The sequence below is a fragment of the Penicillium nucicola genome (assembly GCF_028828085.1).
Source record: "Penicillium nucicola strain IBT 29836 chromosome Unknown utg000005l, whole genome shotgun sequence".
Taxonomy (NCBI): Eukaryota; Fungi; Ascomycota; class Eurotiomycetes; order Eurotiales; family Aspergillaceae; genus Penicillium; species Penicillium nucicola.
Genome location: NW_026643129.1, coordinates 590,444 through 608,638, shown reverse-complemented (window position 1 = coordinate 608,638; position 18,195 = coordinate 590,444). Strand labels below are relative to the sequence as shown.

General features: G+C 49.5%; 7 protein-coding genes across 7 annotated transcripts; 1 reads left to right on the top strand and 6 right to left on the bottom strand.

The window, feature by feature from the left end:
• Positions 1-364: 364 nt before the first annotated feature.
• N7511_005305 (uncharacterized protein) lies at positions 365-1,330 on the top strand (the record flags this gene model as incomplete). Its single annotated transcript, XM_057127682.1, has 1 exon — positions 365-1,330. One exon carries the CDS (start codon positions 365-367, stop codon positions 1,328-1,330), a length of 966 nt encoding a protein of 321 aa, XP_056984199.1.
• Positions 1,331-3,357: 2,027 nt separating this feature from the next.
• N7511_005304 (putative amino acid permease) lies at positions 3,358-4,993 on the bottom strand (the record flags this gene model as incomplete). The annotated part of the gene is made up of 3 exons (XM_057127681.1): positions 3,358-3,395; positions 3,488-3,597; positions 3,660-4,993. The coding sequence occupies 3 exons, from the start codon at positions 4,991-4,993 to the stop codon at positions 3,358-3,360; spliced, it is 1,482 nt and encodes a 493-aa protein (XP_056984198.1).
• A 651-nt stretch (positions 4,994-5,644) lies between these two features.
• On the bottom strand, positions 5,645-7,906 carry N7511_005303 (uncharacterized protein; the record flags this gene model as incomplete). Its single annotated transcript, XM_057127680.1, has 3 exons — positions 5,645-5,745; positions 5,798-7,813; positions 7,876-7,906. The coding sequence occupies 3 exons, from the start codon at positions 7,904-7,906 to the stop codon at positions 5,645-5,647; spliced, it is 2,148 nt and encodes a 715-aa protein (XP_056984197.1).
• A 1,616-nt stretch (positions 7,907-9,522) lies between these two features.
• Positions 9,523-11,543, bottom strand: N7511_005302 (triacylglycerol lipase family protein; the record flags this gene model as incomplete). The annotated part of the gene is made up of 4 exons (XM_057127679.1): positions 9,523-10,260; positions 10,316-11,114; positions 11,166-11,296; positions 11,460-11,543. The coding sequence occupies 4 exons, from the start codon at positions 11,541-11,543 to the stop codon at positions 9,523-9,525; spliced, it is 1,752 nt and encodes a 583-aa protein (XP_056984196.1).
• Positions 11,544-12,030: 487 nt separating this feature from the next.
• N7511_005301 (60S ribosomal protein uL6) lies at positions 12,031-12,992 on the bottom strand (the record flags this gene model as incomplete). Its single annotated transcript, XM_057127678.1, has 4 exons — positions 12,031-12,081; positions 12,141-12,318; positions 12,395-12,698; positions 12,947-12,992. 4 exons carry the CDS (start codon positions 12,990-12,992, stop codon positions 12,031-12,033), a joined length of 579 nt encoding a protein of 192 aa, XP_056984195.1.
• A 344-nt stretch (positions 12,993-13,336) lies between these two features.
• N7511_005300 (glutaredoxin) lies at positions 13,337-14,282 on the bottom strand (the record flags this gene model as incomplete). The annotated part of the gene is made up of 3 exons (XM_057127677.1): positions 13,337-13,650; positions 13,716-14,130; positions 14,208-14,282. 3 exons carry the CDS (start codon positions 14,280-14,282, stop codon positions 13,337-13,339), a joined length of 804 nt encoding a protein of 267 aa, XP_056984194.1.
• A 754-nt stretch (positions 14,283-15,036) lies between these two features.
• On the bottom strand, positions 15,037-17,775 carry N7511_005299 (alpha/beta fold hydrolase; the record flags this gene model as incomplete). Its single annotated transcript, XM_057127676.1, has 1 exon — positions 15,037-17,775. One exon carries the CDS (start codon positions 17,773-17,775, stop codon positions 15,037-15,039), a length of 2,739 nt encoding a protein of 912 aa, XP_056984193.1.
• Positions 17,776-18,195: the final 420 nt, after the last annotated feature.

Here is an 18,195-nt window from a genome sequence, read left to right as displayed (position 1 = left end):
TTGTCTGGTAGTTCCATACCGAGGGGTATACAATCACATTCTCATCCACACGCTTCACTAACACAGTGAGTTCCAATCTACTCCTCTGTCCCACCATTTTATGAGCTTTGTTCGGTACTTATCAGTGACATTCCTACTCCTCATAGTACGAACCGGACAGTTGTGTGTACTCTACTACCTTCTATATAGCCTGTTTCTCTTCTCTTACCGAGGAGATCGAGACACCGTCTTCTCTGATCCCATCTTCAGACCATATAGCATTTCTATCCTCAACGGATTACTCTACGACTTTTACCAACTCTTCAAAAATACCCTCGCCCTTTTACACCAAAAGCAAGTATCCACCGTGTCAAATTCCGCAACAATGGTGAGCCGCAAGTCTTCCCAGACCGTCACTGTGACCACACCCCGCCGCGGTACTTTCTTGGAGTCTGCTAACCCTGGATCTTCTAGCACTGAGTCTAAGAAAGCAACAATGACCTATGTAGAGCGTCTCAATCTCTATATGAGCCACCCATGGGGTCTAGTCGACTATCATATCTATCTCACTCACATTGAGAGTGGCCGAGATGCGATCAACCGCTTGGAGGAGTGCCATCTCCTTGAGACCGATGCATTCACACGAGTACGTCTCACTGAACAGCTAACTTCCGAGAAAATACCCACAGGCACAACCCCAACAGTAGTAATTGTGAGTCTTCCCGTTCCCAAGGTTGAAAACAAGTTCGACAACACCAAGCTGGTGCTGGGCTTTGATTTGGCAACTTTTAATCTTCAGGGCTATCTCATTGAGTCTGAGACTCCCATCGATGGATACCAGGATCTTCATAAGGCATGGAATAAGGGCCGGTTGATTATCGATGTGCATGCCCACAAGTTCTTGGATATGGTAGACCACACCATGAAAAATGATATTGAGATCCTTGATTTAGGTATGTTCCGCCACTATGGTGAGACTAAGCTTGAGTTCCATGCTGGTTTTGACATGGTGATTGCTATTCAATTCTTGCAGTTTCTGGGTGACCATGCTGACCTTCTTTTTGGGGATGGTATATGGTTTGCTGAGACATATACTCCTTTCCAGGACGATATGCGTGAGATGATTGCTGCTAGCTCGCGTGACTCCTGGTTTGCTGCTCACGGCGGAAAGACTGTTGAGCAGTACCACCAGAAGGAGATGAAGAAAGTTGTTGTTTCTAATTTGTTCTATAGTCAGACTGTCGACATTTTGGATCGATCTGTTGCCGATAAACAGAGGGTTGTTCCGGCTGAGACTTCTAGGTTGGATGCTCGTGCTAGGCTTATCGAAATGGGAGCCTGGCTTTCTTGAACCAATCACTTATCTTGATGAATTTCTTTTGTTTCTGTTATTTCGATTTATTTTATTAACTAAATGTTGCTCCAAATTCCAATCGTTTCAAGATGTAATACTAAAACCTTATTCGATATCTGCTTACATGAAGAGTAAGGCTTGTGCAGCAGAGGTCACCGACTATTTGTATAATATTCACTGGTGGATTCTGGCATGTATTCGACTTTCGGACCTCAGATATAACCTTTCGCTAATGGTGGGTGCCCAGATTTAACCTTTTCAGTGCGGTCATGGTTTGCGGTGAATGATATCCATAACTAGGCTGTACTCCGTCATGCAAGGGAAGAGGGTGCTATGCACGGAACGATTCGAGTGGTCATAAATATGACACGTTACAAACGCATGAAAACTTCAAGGTTAGTCCTTCTGCTTCTCTCGATTCGGAATAGATTTCCATTATGAATCGCGGATTGTGGTTCTTCTTAGCATGTCTATATGATCAACTCGGTTGATATCGATAAGTCTTGGGATCTAGAAGGGTATGAAGAGTACATACACAGTGGTGCTCATCAAACCAAGGCAGCTTCGTAATTGATTTATTTCATGCTGGCCGGTGATATCTTGTCTTTTTGTATAAGGTTAAAGATATATATAATAGAGACCAAGGTTGGAACATATTTTTTTTATAGCAACCCAGAGAGTCTGACACATTCCGCATTAGTGTTTATACTACCTTAATACACCATAAATCCTAGAGGAATCGAATCCGTACACTTAAATTTTGAAAGGAATCTGGCATGAAGCAAAGACTTAGGGCTTCAAGCGACTATCTTGAGCTTCTGGGGTATAATGCCATGGAATGAGAGTTCTTTCACCAGTTGGGGGTGTGGCGCAATTGGCAGCGCGTGTGACTCCAGTTCACAAGGTTATCTGATCGAGACGGGTCACCCTCAATTCTTTTTTGCTTTTGTTTCAACAACCACCTACATGAATAAATTTGACTCTCAGGTAAATAAGCGGCAAATTCTTTTTGTGTTTATAAGATTTTTTTCATAAAAATTAAAATTCAAGAAAATAAATTGGTGGCTTTGAATAGGAAGTTCACATTCTGCTCAATACTGTCTCATGTCCTGCTCGTGATAGTGCCAGAAATGGCCTCGCTTATCAACCAATTGGGGGTGTGGCGCAATTGGCAGCGCGTGTGACTCCAGTTCACAAGGTTATCTGATCGAGACGGGTCACCCTCAATTTCTTTTTTTGTTTTTATTTCTTATATCTCACTTATAAACTCGACACGCAGAAGCCGAGAGGGTTGTACTGAACGTTTCGGCACTCCGGGAATTTTTTTGGCTGCTCTGTATTGGTATTTACTAGGTAGGAAACTCAACCATATACGCCGGATATTCATGACTGACTTATTCTAATTATTAGAATATCTAGCCTAGTAGTTACTTGACTTTTCATAGGTAACTGGTAACGCATCCCATGGGATTCCAAGGTTTGGCCTGTTACTGATCACGGGATTAGCAATAGATGCGTACATACACATAGCAGTAGATACAGTGTTAGTTCATTGCACACAAAAAGAGGCAGAAAAAACCCTAAAAAAAACCATAGCTCTGACATTGTGGAACTGCCATTTTGAAAATACCTAAAGCAGTCACCCGTATCGTTGTTTTACGATGTAGGAGACGGATGGCATCACCGCTCCGTTTGCTGTCAATTAGCCCTAATTGACATCGACCACTAGCCAAACCTCAGCTATCCGCATTGACTGTGAATCCGAACGGAAGTGTTCCCGCTTGCTTGAACTATCTTGTATTCAGTTGGTCTGAATATTTGGATGATTCCCTGTTAAGGAAAATGGCTTGTATTAGAGAATAGTTAGATAGCACGATAGAAGTTCTGGTCACATCTTGGTCCAGCCATATAGCCCCAACTTCATAGAAAAGTCAGAACATCACACAACCAGCGCTGTACACCAGAAACAAAGTATAGAATAACTCAAACGAAACAAACACCCAAAACCCACGTCCAAAGTCCCCCTAATCCAAAGCATCCGACTCCGGCGGACCCTTGTAAGCTAAGAAGAAGTCAGCATAACCCCAACCAAACCTCAAATTGAAACGAAACCAAAAGAAAAGAATGAGGGGGGAGGAGGGGGAAGACACTCACACTTCCTAGCATAAAGCCCATACCAAACCCCCGAAATAGCCATAAACCCCACAAAAACAACAGAAGCATAATTCATCGAGACAGCCGTAACCGGCAAAGCAGTCGGCATGCTAAAAAGCACCAACTCAAACGCAATCCAAGCAAGCGCAAGTACATTGACAAACACACCCACCACTTCACCCCCGGAACCTTCCACGGCGCCTTCCGCACCTCGTCCCGCCCATGCCAGAGACTCAAAAAGATAGGAATGGCATACGCGGCGGCCAGCGCGATGACACCGACAGACACAAAGGCTGTGAAGGCGCTCGTGCTGCCGAGATTGATGAGACCGAGTAACATCTGGATGGCGGTTAAGAGGACGAGCGACCAGACGGGGACGTTGAGTGTTGGGTGGACGGTTGCCCACGTCTTTGAGAGGGGGATTGCCTCGTCGCGTGCCACAGCCCAGGTTGATCGGCTGGCTGCTACTGTTATGCTTATTGAGCAGAAGAGCGTTATTACCAGGACGAGGAAGACGAGCGCCAGGCCGCCGCCTGGACTGCCCATTACTGTGTGCAGGATGTAGGGGAGAGCTTGACCACCTGGCGCGGCGATTATGTCTTCTAGTGGTGGGAGGGTTGCGCAGAGGGGGAGGATGAAGAAGAGGCCTGCTGTGCCGCCGACGGGGACGGAGAGCGCGATTGCTCGAGGCACTTTGATTGCTGGTTTGTTGCATTCTTCGGCCATTGAGGAGATCATTCCTATGGCTGAAAAGGTGTAGGCTGCTGGGAGGAGGCCGATGAAGAAGGTGAAGCCGCCCCAGCCGGCGAAGGATTTGTCGTAATGTGATAGGGTGTAGGATGCCGTGTGTCGGCCTGAGGAGGCTTTGACGGAGACGGCGATTAGGATTATTATGATTGTGACGGCTGTCCAGGTTGCGCAGGCTATGTCGACTTGGGGGAGGTATTTGTTTGCGAAGACGCAGATTACTAGGGAGCCCAAGCAGACTGCGTAGAAAATGAGGAGGAGTTGCCAGCTATTCGCTGACCATGTGGGGTGGTACATTGATATTGTGGCCGAGAGTAGAGACGCGAAGCCGAAATTGACCGAGAGCGTTATGGTCCAATTGCCAATAAGCCAGATCCAGGCATTTACAAAGGAGATGGTGGTCTTGTTGCCGCGGGATATTTGAAAGGTCCAATAGTAGGGCCCTGCTGAGGTTGGGTAGCGTGATGCTAGCTCTGCCAGAGAGAAGGCAATGCATTGGTCTAAGAGGCAGACGACTATCCATCCGACGAAGATTGATAGTGGTCCCCCTCCATAGATGGCGGAGAGTAGGGGTGAGCCTTCGCCATAGGGGATTGCAGCTATGGCAAGGGTTTGAAAGAGCAGGGTTAGTACCGAGCGGTTGCGCTGTAGCTCAGGCTTGTAACCCAGGCGATCAAGTTCGAGATTCTCTGGTAGAGAGGTAATAGTGCCATTCTCTTGATCTGGATGAGCATCGACTGATGCTTCTTTTTTCAGCATGGTGGAGAGAAGTAGAGTAGTACGACACAAGCTGGACTTGTCAGCTCACATTATATCCAGAAGAGACAGGCCAAAGTATAGCGGACAGATGGGTGATCAAATACCTGAAATACAACCTGTCCCAATCTGCAGAGAATACGCGATTAGGATGTATCAAGGACGTGCATGCGACGCCACCAAACCAGATACGAGCTCAAATTTGAGGGGTTATCGCATATTGCAACCAGGATAGACGAGGATCAAGGCTTGTAAAGAGGCAAGGATCATGTTCACCGATTGGGAAGTGGCTGAAGCTGCATATTGATGAACTGCGTCTTATCAAGGGATTGAGATTTGCAGCCAACTTGCAGTTAACTAGTGTATTGGCTGCATGTGGACCAGATAGCAAGAGTTCAACGTGAATAGTCGACCATTTCTCAAGGGAAACTAAGCTCGCAGATAAGAGACGCCACGCCTAACCCCAAACAGTAACTAAATCCCTGCGAGGGGGTTCTCCGCATTCGATCTATAAAACTTGGAAGGGAATTTCAGGGCATTAACTTTATGTGAATTGCTGTGTGATCCTAAACATAAAGAGGTATCAAACGATGGGATGCTAATTATCCTCAAACTCGAACAAACATTATAAAATGATAATAGACGACGTAAATATTAGTGAGCCGTGGAGGGGCGGCCCTGGTGCGACCTGCGCGAGTGCAAGCTGAGACGAGAGTGAGCCTGAGGAGGTCCCTCGGTTGACATAAGGGGAGGAACTGGAAGAGTTTAGCCATGATCATGTCAGGGAATATGGGGGAGGAAACGCACTGCTGAATCCATAGCCTTCAGTGGCGGCGGTACGGTCGTGAGGGTCGATTTCCACCTGAATGGAAACATCGAGGCCTCCGTACATGCCGCTATCGCTGCTGAATCCATTGGCGGCGCGATGAGTGGTACCGGCATCAACCTCACCCTTGTGCAGGGGCGCATGGCCATCCTTAGGGAGGCGATCTAGCTTGGCTGTTTCCAAGGGAGTCTCTCCGTTGGAGGTCGGGGCAATGACCTCGGTAATTGTGGCGTAGTTACGCGACGGCATGGTGACCTTGTTCCAAGTGGCGCTCTTCTCCAGGCCACCGGGTTGCTTATCGAAGAAAGGCATGAGGGTTTCGTCGCAGTCGTGGTCTAGGCGATGAATCTTGTTGCGACGCGCGAGAAGGTTGGCGACGGCCTTGGGAGGGGGCTTGTTGGTGATGGCACTGCTGACAATGTTGACAATGAAGCGGTGGTCGTTTTCACCGGCCAGGTTAAGCTTCGGGTTGGAGTAGAAGCGACCGATGGCAGCAAGGTGAACATCACCACCGAGGATAGTGACACGCATGGAGTTGGCGCGGGCCAGCTCCTGAAGACGGTGGACGAGCATCTTGCGCTCGCGCTTGTGCTGGCGGGCTGTGTAATGGTCGTCCAAATCGTCGAGCAAATCGACTTGACCATCGAACTCGTTGAAGAGACCACCTGCCACACCGAAGCGCTTGTTCAGTAGACGGATTGGAGCAATGAGCGGGGATGTAAGGATGTTCTCCAACCACGCAAGACGTGGGTAAGCGATTGGAACGCCTAGCAACACGACCAAATGCTTGATGTCGCCATCAGCCGCCCCGATCTCTCGCTGTAGGCGATCGAAGATCAGGTCATATGTGTCTTCGTAGTTGACCTGGTGGCGGGTACGTTCTGTGCGGGCGTCCAGCCCCATAAAGGCAATTCGCTTACCGAAACGCATATACAAACTTCTGCTGCGCTCCTCCACATACGGACCTGGGCGCTTGCCAATAATCCAGCTGTCATCCTCGGTCTGGTTCTCTAGCACGTAGACATTCTCCACCTGACGCGGGTCCACACCGGAGGTGCCATTGACAGCATGCATAGTCTGCGGGGCGTCGGTGGTGAAGGTCGACTTTGGAGGAGCGATGTGGTGCTGGAACAAGCAGTAGTACTTGAATGCGACACCACCAATACCGCGGAAAACGGCACACTTCATAAAGTGATCGGTGTAAGAACCGAAGCCATCGATAATGTCATGGTCATCCCAAATGTTGACCTGCGGAATTTGGCCATTGGCAGTGCGGAAAGGCTCAGTGTTGTACCAGCGGACATAATTGGCATAGTAGTATTCATCGCAGTCAGCGCGCATCTTGTTGTCAAAGTTGTGGTTACGTCTCTTATGCGGGTTACCAATGGCAGTCCAAGGCTTGAGAGGACCGTCGACACGGATACCGTCGTTGTAGATCTGGTCACCACCGCCAACCATGACGTGGAAGGGTTTCTCGCCATGCACGCGCATCACATCGTTCCACAGGTTAGGTCCCACCCAGGCGTTCATGTCGGTGCCGACAGAGAATCCATTGCAAGAGTGGAACATGATTCGCATCGACTGCTCTTCAGCTGGAACCACAAACGTCCATGAATTCGTGCCTTGGTCGCCGGACTCGTTGTACAGACCGGGGATGTCATAGGCCCAGCGCGCCTCGAAGACCTCGACTGGCACAGCCAAGGAGAAACGCCAGAAGGCCTTCTCGGGATCTTCGTAAAGCTTCAGACCTTCCACTGTCTGGCTCTTTTGTCCAATGTCGCCTTCGTTCTGGACTCCGTCGCTCACGGGACCCACTTGGCGCAGGCGCAACTGTGGTTGCTCCTGGCCTGGCTTTGTGACAACCAAAACACTGCCATGCCAGACCGTCGCGGAGTCGTAGTGCATGTTCTTCAGGTTGAGGAGGGGACCCGAGATGAGGCTGAAGCGATCATTGGGGCCTCGCGTCACCTGCGCGGCCTCACCATTTTGTACGGTTCCTGTAAGGTGATCGTGGTCAGCATGTGCAACTCTCGGTTCTAGATTTGAAATCATCGCATACCATTAGCGTGTTGCGCAACAGGTTCAGCCATGATCGGATCAATTGAAGCGACTCAGAAAGAAACCGTGTTAAGGAGAAGAGTCGTGGACTAAGTCGCACGGGGGTGATTACACAATTGCGCGGGGACTCCGAGAGGCTAGGGAAGGGGGAAGCAGGGAGTAAAATTAGGCAGACTCGAAAGCTCCCAACAATATCTAGGTAGGGCTGCAGGGCTGACAGAGAAAAGAGAAAGCAAGCGAGATTGGAAGCTGCAGATCAGGCCCGGTACCTTCGGGGGGCCTTGGCGGTCTTGGGTGCTTTGCGACAGCTCATGACGCTGCCAAGAGTTTCCGCGCCAACAGTCAGCCAACCAGGGCGCAGTCGATGCAACAAGCCCCAATTGAGCCACGTAGCGCCACATAACACGGTTTTGTCACGGGTTTGATTGGGTCATCAAAGTGGCGGTGCAACTAGCTTGATGGATCAAGTCTCTCCTTCACCGATCTGATCCCATTTGCAGCACGTCTGGAAGGCATGTTTTCCTTCGTGCTCCGTTCGCTTGGACCTCTACCATACCTCGGTCCCCCTCTTTTGAGATCTACCGATCTGTATTGCTTACACTCAACTTTGATGATCAAACCCCAATAACCTTGGAACCAAAGAGAGTCGTCAACTTATCCGGCCATCGTCATTACTAAACACTAGTCACGCATGAAACCAAGGCTCATCTAAAACCTCTCGCGCAGATGCTCGTGCAAAATGTAAAAGCTTCCCAATGATCTGCCCCAGTTTAGTTAGATCCTTGCGGGTCAAATCCTGTTTTGGCGTACCAAAGTATACTTCCTGCAGCCATTCCTGTAGGCCAGGTCCGGGGGATTCTCGGGGCTTGTGATGTTCTTTCATTTCAGCCCAAATATTACGCCATCTAGTAGGTAGGGCGTCACTTGCTGTGACTTGCATTTGTTGAATCAGAAATGTGGGCGTTGTCATGCAGGCATCAAAATGTGGCTGGGGAAAAGCTCTTCGAACTTTTTATCTTTGTGGATCTCGATTGTTTCGGTTGATTGCAGCCCGAACTATATATTCGGGTAGGCTAGGTCCTAGGGCTTTCCCATCACTTCTTCGGACATTGCCGATTTCAATGCTTCCAAGCATTTCAATGATTTATTTCTCCGATTCATGATTTATTCGAGGCACCGTGAAGACCAAATTGCGTGTAGGAAGATCTGAACCATTCACGTATTAAAATTCTCTCACGTGTATTTAAGATATCAGGAAAACCTACTTCCATGTCCTATACCTCTGGTGTAGATAATCCAGTCCTAACTGGACTTGTCTCGCTACAATTTTGGTAAGCCTACCATGAATTCCCCCTTTAGGAATCCGCAGCAGCAATGGGTGCACAGAAGGTTCGAGTAACGCCATCAAAGAAAGCATTTAATGTCCCAACCAGCGAGTTCGATTGGTAAATTCATTTTAAGATCCAAAATTATGATCTTGGCCTCGACAAATTGCTCTAATATATGAACCTGTATAAAACCAAGTCAGAACTATGTGACGGTAGAAAAACAAGGAATGAGACATCATAAGATGAACATTCCATCCAACCCCGAATTCTAGCCCGAGTAAGTCCCAAAGGAATAGATCAAAAAAAAAAGACCAGAGCCATCACTCTCGATCAGCTAGGATTCCCTCTTCGTTCTCACTTCCACCCCTCCTCTGCCTGGGAACCCCCTCGTTCATAGCATTAGTCGGCCTCGGCACAGAAGCCGACAAAGAAGCATCACTGGGTCTTCGTCGCCTAACAAGCTGATATCCCCTATCTAATTCGATCTCAACAGCCTCCCTAACCTTCAATGCACTAATAGCAGGCCAAACACCCCTCTCGCCTTTGAGCGTCCACTCGGCGACTCTCTCACGGGTGGGACTTTGGAACAGCTTTCTCAGATCCCAAAAACATAGATCTGGGACTAGAGTCAGGTTTGGTCCTGGGATGGTTTCGTCGATTAGGAGTCTGCTCAGTGATGCGGGGAGGATGCCTAGGTAGTCGAGTTGGCGGAGCCGGTGGCGGAGTTCGACGATCACTAGTCGCATGGCTGAGCGGGAGAGGTTGTTCCAGCCTGTTTGGCGGCGGTCTAGGAGATTGAGCTCTGAGCGGAGGAAAGGTACTAGGTAGGGCCTTGCTTGGGAGACGACGAAGTGGTTTACGTTGAAAAGTTCCGAGATTCGGGATAGTGGTGACTCGCCTTCGTTGTAATGAACGTGTCGCCAGGGTCGGAATATTGCGTCTTGAGTGTGTGGCCATGGTGTTATTTTGCCTGTTTCGTCTTTGCAGTAAATTGTTACTGGCGAGTAGAGTGCTGTTGACGAGGAGGCGTTTGAGGCCACTGCAGCGGACCAGATGAGCTGATGGATGTTAGCAGATATAACATGAGCTTAAGCAGGATAGTCTGAAACATACCACATTCGGCGCAGTCAAGTAATTCAGCAGATTTGGAGTGCCATTCTTTCCTGACGTCGCAACCGTGATATTGAGAATCCGCTTGGATCTCGCGTACGCCTCTTCAAACGTGAGATCACCAACGTTGGCACGAACACATTCCTCCAAAACCCCAACATCAAACAAATATCCCTTCTGCACAAGCCGCTTCATGCGCCGATAAAAAGTCCCGAACCAAGTCTGCCCATCAACAGAGCCATCACCCCCAAGCGCCTTCTTCCGCCGCTCAAACGCAGACAGATCAATACCTGCACCATCAAGCAATGGAAGTAACTCATCTTCCGAGTGGATGCCCACAAGCGCGGCGATCATTGCACCAGCTGCTGTACCGGTGATGATACGCGGCAAAAGACCCTGCAAATGCAACGCCTTCACAACGCCGAGATGGCACAGCCCAAACGCCGAACCACCTTGTAACAAAAGCGTCGTCCTCCCAAAAGCCTGCCGCGTATCATGCAGAAGTTCCAGTTTAGCCTGTGAGGTAAATCCCCCGGGATTAACAAGTGCCGGCTGCACAGATGCCATATACTGGATTGACAGCGCAACTTGGGTGATATAATCGTCTATTAGGAGCTTCGTGCCTGCATAGGCGTGCGTAAACAGTTTGGTTGAGTTGATGTTTCCAAGATTGCGCACTAGACCTGAGCGCAGAAGGTTTACTAGAGTTAGGATGTCTTCGGACTCGCGTGCACTCATGAGTGATTCAAGGCGGCCGAGGATAAGTCTGTAGTCGTAGTGTCGACTGACTGGGTTTTGACGCCTTAATTGAGTTAGCTGGGGGCCAAAACCACTGAAATGAATATATTAATACCAAAGGTCTTTACTCAGAAGCTCATCGAGCTCAAACGCGGCTTCTTCCCATTCTTCATAGCTCTGCGCGTTGGCCAGCGTATGGAAGAGTCGATCTCGGGGTGATTTTGAATGTAGCCATGATAGTAATTTCTAGTATCACTTGATTAGCAGACAGCTTAAATCAAATCAAGCATATGAAGCAGATCTCAGGGTATGCCGGGTCTTCTCAGTTCAACGTCGGCTTGAAGTTGACCGTTGACCCCCACATGCAAGCTCCAGAACCAACGGGCTAGACCTCAGGAGGAACACTCACATCTTTCCAGAACCGCGTCACTTCTAGTAACATGCTGAAGACTGCGCTGAGGATACTCCACAGCCCTAGCCACCAGGAAGCCATTTCTGAGAAGAATGGGGTGTTTGCGGGATGGAGACGGCCGCTTTCACATGCTATTGTCACGCGCTCAGTGGGACTTCGGGGTATCCATCGATGTTATGAGACCATTGAATGACTTCAACAATAAAAGAATGAGTAAAGAAATATACTCCGTAGGCAGTGGTGGCTACTTGTGTCGGAATGTACGGTCGAGTGTAGGAGGGAGGTTGAACGTTGAGGTCATCGAGCTCAGACCCGTCCATATATTCCCCGAATCATCAATCTCATCTTCAACTTCAGCTACGTCTAGTACTGGAAGAACATTGAAGTATAATCGAATTGCCACGGGCGCACATTTCTACATGCCACATACAAGCCATGAACGCGTTAGGGAATAGTGAATTTCAAAAGGGTCGTTTTGTTTTTGACATTTCGCTTTGCTTCCCTATATGCAAGTAGGCGAAATTAAAGAAACCTCTCCCAGACACCCGATACATCCCAAGAGTCACATTTACTCTTCGATGATGTTACCCCGCTCCGACACGTAGAGACCGTCCAAGAACTAGATGGTGTTAGGAAGGTCTGGTAAATTGGTAGACTGGATAGAAGTGTATGACTTACCTTACGGATATCCTTGTTGCGAACACGGCAGATCTGCTGGATGTCGGCGGCGCTCTGGGAGACACCCTCAATGGAGTTACCCTCGAGGATGAGCTCATCCTTCACGTTGGCGGAAGGAGTGATCTCAACATCGGGCTGGGCAGTCACACGGCGGACGTACTTCTCACCCAAGAAGTTACTATATAAATGTCAGTCGCAGTCCATCATACTTGTATTCCTGGAGTCCAGTAATATTCTCTCGGGGGATTCCATACCGGATCTCAATCTCAGCGCGGCCAGTCTCGTGGTTGGGCTCGATGTTGACGTTGATGGGGAAATGGGCGTAGACGTAACGCATCTTGTAGCGGAAACCACGGGTGACACCGATCATAAGGTTGTTGATGATGGTGCGGACGGTACGGAGGGTAGCAACACCCTTGCGGGCACCGTGGTGCAGCTCGATGGAGATGACATCCTTCTCGGGGCGGCCGAAGGTGACGGCAATGTGGGAGAGGTCCTTGACGAGCTTGCCACGGGGACCCTCGACGGTCACGACACGGGAACGAATGTGAACCTTCACTGTAAAGGGAGAAAAAACATCAAATTAGTTGGTCTGCTTGTGAAGAGAATGCCCAAATTTCTGGCGGAGCGAGTCGTCGGTCCACACAATTCTCCTTCTCATGTCGGTGCTGATTCTGGTCGTGGTTTCGTATGGTTGCATATTTTTTTTTTCGTTGTTGAATATCGTGTGTTCGCGGGATCAAGTGATTGTGTGCGACCGACTTCTCCCTCCAATCCTCCAAATTCGCAAAAAAAGAGTCGCTCACCATTGTCCAGAATGGGCAGCCGTTCCTCGGAGTGAATGTACCGCATCTTGGTGACTTTTGGTGTTGGCCGAGGGGTGGTAGATTGTCGATGTCGGGGAGGTTCAAAATTCGGATTGGACTTGGTGGTGGAGCGAAATTGAACAGTCACGGGATTGTGCGTCGCTTAGGGCCACATCGGGACTAGCGCCATTAGGGTTCCTTATCAGCTTATCGAAGAGGTGATGTACCAGTACTAGTTGAGTATGGGCGGTGTGGCGGTAGGCCAGGTCCCCGGTACAATAGACTTCTTCACCTGATTAATCTTCTCTTCAAGGCTGTTCGATATGACTATGTACAGTACAGTGCAGTTCAAATTATTGCAACACCACTTATCAAGTCCTGCTAAAAATCTCACAGTGAAGCCTCAACCTGGTGTGTGACGTCCACGATCCATTTCCCACCCAATTGTCGCAGCTTCGATACCAGCTCGTCGCGTTGATCTAATTCAGCGATAGAATCTCCACCTCCGATACTCTGCCCACTCACGAGAACGTTGGGAACAGTGCGACGCCCGGTGTTCTGGGCGAGCAGAGCCTGCAGATACGGCCCAAGAGGGTGCTGGTCCAATTCGACCACGAATGGTTGTGGTTGAATGGTGTAGTGGTCAAGCAGGATAGTCTTGGCTCTCTTGCTATGGGGGCAGTAGGATTTGGAGAAGATGATGACTGCAGATGCGTTAGTCTGGGTTCCACTGAAAGTGTATGAGTGGAGGGTAGGAGAGAAGACATACCTGGAGCGCGCTTAAGAATCGCATTCAACTCCGTTTTAGCTTCCTCCTCCTTCTTTGCTTTCTCCGCTCGCTCTCTCTCTTCTTTCTCCTCTTCCTCGCTCTTAACCTTGGAGCTGAAGCCAATCTCTGCTTGTGTATCCGTATCCGTATCCGTATTCGCCTTCTTTGGCACGGTCATCTTTGTTCGTCCGGCGATGGGGATTTCCTCCACTTCCTCATGTCCCGTAGCTGGTGGAATAGCGTGCTTCTCGGCATCTGCGCTAGACGCCTTAACTGCAGCACCATCCTGTCCTGGCGGATGCATAGCATTCTGGATCTTCTCTTGTGTCTTGGCGTGCTTGGCCGCTTCTTTAGCTTGTATGGCGTCAAGAGTCGAGCGGTAAAATTTTTGGTTTTGGATCTTGCTTGCTTCGCCCTACATAGTACTCTGCATTAGCTACTTGAAGGGGGAAGTCTCAAGCAGCGGGGACAAAGGCGGAGGTGAACACGTACAGAGTAGTAAAAAGTCAAGAAAAGCAATGCGACAACTCCAATGACAATGAGTCGCATACGCCGGTGAGAAGGCATTCTGATATATTGCTTCGCTATGTTCGAAGCTATGTCAATGTTTTTTGACAGTGCCGAGTGTTGACCATCGAATCTGGTCAATCCACGCGACCAGAACGTGACAAGGAAAGCCAAGAGATGCGCCTCCGGGCTTGAGTTAGTTTTAATTTATGGCGCGGGACATCCGAGTTGCTAGGATAATTGTGCAGGGGGGCCGATGCTCCTTTGTGACTGAAATCAAAGCTCAAACAAGTCAGGAGTTGTGGGGTTCTGAAGGGCCAAAGTTCATCCCTGATTGCGGGAGGCGGCGCGATGCTTGGCGGAGTAGCTATAGACGTCACGGGATGCACCGATGACAACTGTATACATTGCTTAACCGTATGAGGTTTGGAACGAAAGTCGCAGAGCACGTGTGTTGGACGATGTATTATTCTTAGTCTGCCTTGAAAAACTACCATTTTACCAGAAGAGGCTCGCGAGATAAATACAAATGATTATAAATATTGATTAGTGGATACATGACTGGGTATTATGCTAAATCAGTGGTGTTCTTTTGTCCGAAACCCATGTCGCAGAATATCATGACAGGGCATTATTCAACCTCGCACCATTAGGTTTATATGATAGAAATATGATGCAATATTGCAGATGTGAGTCAAACAGACAGCCGCAAACCTGTTGCGGCCCAAAGTGTGTCGAAGAATGGTGATTAAGGAATGTTGGGCCACCGGGGCTTGTGTGGTGTATTGTCAAAATGCGATGAAACATCAAGACATTAGGTTTGGATCGAGAGTCCAGGTCGAGCAGCGTGATTAGCAGTTGCTCGGCGCTTGCCTTGCACAAGAATTGTCCAATCTTCCCATTCTTTGGCAATTTCAGTCAAGACACTGCCCATGACACTGGCTGATGCCATGAGGCCATGGCCTTCCCCCTCAAGAATTCGAACCTCGCAGCGACGCATTGTCTTGCCTAGCCATTGAACATTGTCGACCGGTACACGAGGGTCTTTTCTGCCATGGTGGATCACCACGGATCGTGTGATGTCCACGTATCGGAACCCAATGTCCTGGCGACGCTCCAAGCAGATCAGCAAATCAACGGCCGGGTTGGCATTGGTGGTAGCCAACTCCCAGATTTTGTATGTGAGACGTGTGTCATAATCTTGCTGTCGCTCGCGCTCATCTCCTGGAGACTTGGCGCGAGACGCTAGAGTAGTGTCACTCTTACGATAAGAAGCAGCAGCTGCGGATGGTTTGATGGTCTGAGGTATTTCCAACCGTTGCTGAGACTGTAAATTGGTCCCAGCCGAAGGGATTGTCGGGACTGCAGGTGCAGTGTTTACATTGGATGTCTCTTTGCCAGCCTTGCGCTTGGATCGCTTTGGTGATTTGGGCACACTTCTGGTTATGCTGGCACTTGTGGCACTCATGAAGCTTGAGTTTGCCACTTTGAGTAGGGAAGTTGGAAGAGCACGAAGAATTTTTTGGGCGTAAGGAACAGCATTGGTGGGCGCAGGATCTTTCTGAGAGCCGATGGTAGATAGCTGAGAAGGAGGGATCCATGGGGCTAAAAGATGGATGCGGCCACGAATGTGCTGCGGAATTCGAAGGGCCGTTGCAAGAGCATAGATTGCACCAGCTGAGTGTGCAAGAATAGAGAACTTGGTAACCCGGAGGTGATTGCAAACAATAGCAACGTCGTCCGGCCAGCTGAGAGGGGTACTGGGTTCGTCTACTTGGTGTGGTCCGCTCTCACCGACGCCAGGGCGATCCAGAGTTACCAGTCGAAGATTGAGCGTTCGGGCCAACTCGTCATAGAATGCCATGAGGTATCGAGTAAGTCCCATTCCGACGCAGCAAAGCACAACATGGCCCTTAGGATCACCGACTTCAGAAAATGCAATGCTGCGGCCAGTTGCTGGGTGCAAAACCCTCTGGGTCAGCTTGGGGGAGAAGATGTAGTCATCCACAGCAAGATCAATTGAGTCTATGCTGGATGGACGCTCCGTGCTGTATGAGGGACGCCCGTTCGACAGATGACCAGACGGGGTGCGACGATGCGATGGTGCTATTGGCTCAAGTGATTGTCTATACGCAGCTTTCTGAGAGTCGGTCCTTTCCATGGATGATTGAGAGACAGAGTGTGGTAAACTAGTCGCCTTTGACCCAAGAGGTGCGCCTGGTCTGCTCGAGCTGCGGCTCTTCCCTGTCATGACGGACGGTGACGGGGCACTTTCGTTGAAGAGCAAGTGATCACCGTCTTTAAAAGGGATTTGATTGACATCGTGACCAAGCACTCGTGATGCCTTTGAGCCCTTTGGTTTTGGTTTCTTTGGAGATGGCTTAGGTGACTGGTCAGGGCCATCATCCACTTCCAGTTCCGTTTTGATCTTTTGTTGTTGATCTTTCAATTGTTGGATCCGTCGGGTGACCTGTTCAGCGTCATTGTTCGTTCCTGGCAAGCCATTGTCGGCCCCAGATTCTTTACTAGCAGTCGAGGAATATCGACTGTGGCGAGTTGACCGGCGCGCCTTTGAGCCTGAAGACTGACTATGACGATGGCGTATAGAAGAATCGCGAGTAGGTATGATTCTACCACTCCCAATACCGCCTGGGTTTCCAGCATCTGGAGTGCCCTGGAAGGACTGGTAATCTTTGGTTGGCGGAGTACTGGCAAATTTTTCTTCAAATGGGTCTTCTTGGACATCCGCCGGACGGGCCTCTTCTGTGACTTCCGCCATGGAATGTAATGAGCGTAGGCTTGCTCGGCTACGTGGAATGTTATATCGCAGAATCTCGTTGTGACTGGTGGTCCTCCGCAAACGCTCGACTTGCGGGTCTTTGTCGCTTGAGAATTCTCGTGAAGATGATTTTTTCAAGAAACCAAATCCTCCCTTCAAGCTTCGTGTCCGACCCGCAGAGCTATTTGAGGCAATGCTAGGAGTAGTTGACAAACGGGGACCCGGCTCTGTACTGATTGTTCCAAATGATGAGGTCTCCGGAGCAACTACAGATGTATACGACTCTCTCGATGTCGGACGAATGGAACTTGAGTCGGCAGATTTGAATGATTTGAATCTTGGAGATCGCGGGGACTTGGGAATCTTGGGTGATGGAGGCGCTCTGGCCATACGAATGACAGGCGACGATGCAGCATCATCGGGATGCAAGAATGGGCTTTTAGGGCGCTCAGGTGGCTCAGTCGTGGGCTTATAGGCACCGTAGCTCATTCCAAACCCATGTTGTTCCGACGGAGGGATCGAGTAAACAGGCGCCGTATGAGGTACTTCCGGCAAGCCAGGATCGGAGTCGGTGTCAATCTTCGGCACGGTATCGAAATGAGAGTTCAGAGGCACTGATATAGTAGAAAGAGACGAAATGAGAGAGGAAATGACTTCGGGTGAAGTTGGATCGGCGTTTCCATTGCGCGAAGGTAGTGATTTGCGACGGCGGCGACGGCTTAGCAGGGCCGACTCTGCTTGCACGGGGACAGGGGCGTTTTCGTTTAAATGCATGGCGTTCAATAGTCAAGGGGGGGTGTAACCGTCCTGGCCAAACGTCAAGGATCAAGCGTAAAGGGCGCGCGCATGATCTAGTATGTAGATGTGTTTGATAAGGGTGTCTGACCCTTGCGACCCCCTTACCGAGAGATTTGAGTTGAAAACCTAGATTTGATATAAAGGAGAGTTATAGGTAATCTGCCGAGAGAAGGAAGAGAAAAGGGAAAAAGAGCGACTCCCGTGATCGAGGGGCTGAAGGGGAGAAAAGAGGTCATGATTTTTCCTATAGGGAGATCTTTAGCGTATGCGCCATCCCCACCGTGGGATCTTAATTTCCCGGAGAGTTCGCGTTTCCATGTCAATCGACCCATGGATTGGGTCAAGTCCACTTTGTGCCGCCCATTGTTCGGAGTAGATAGGTGAGAGGGTTGGAAT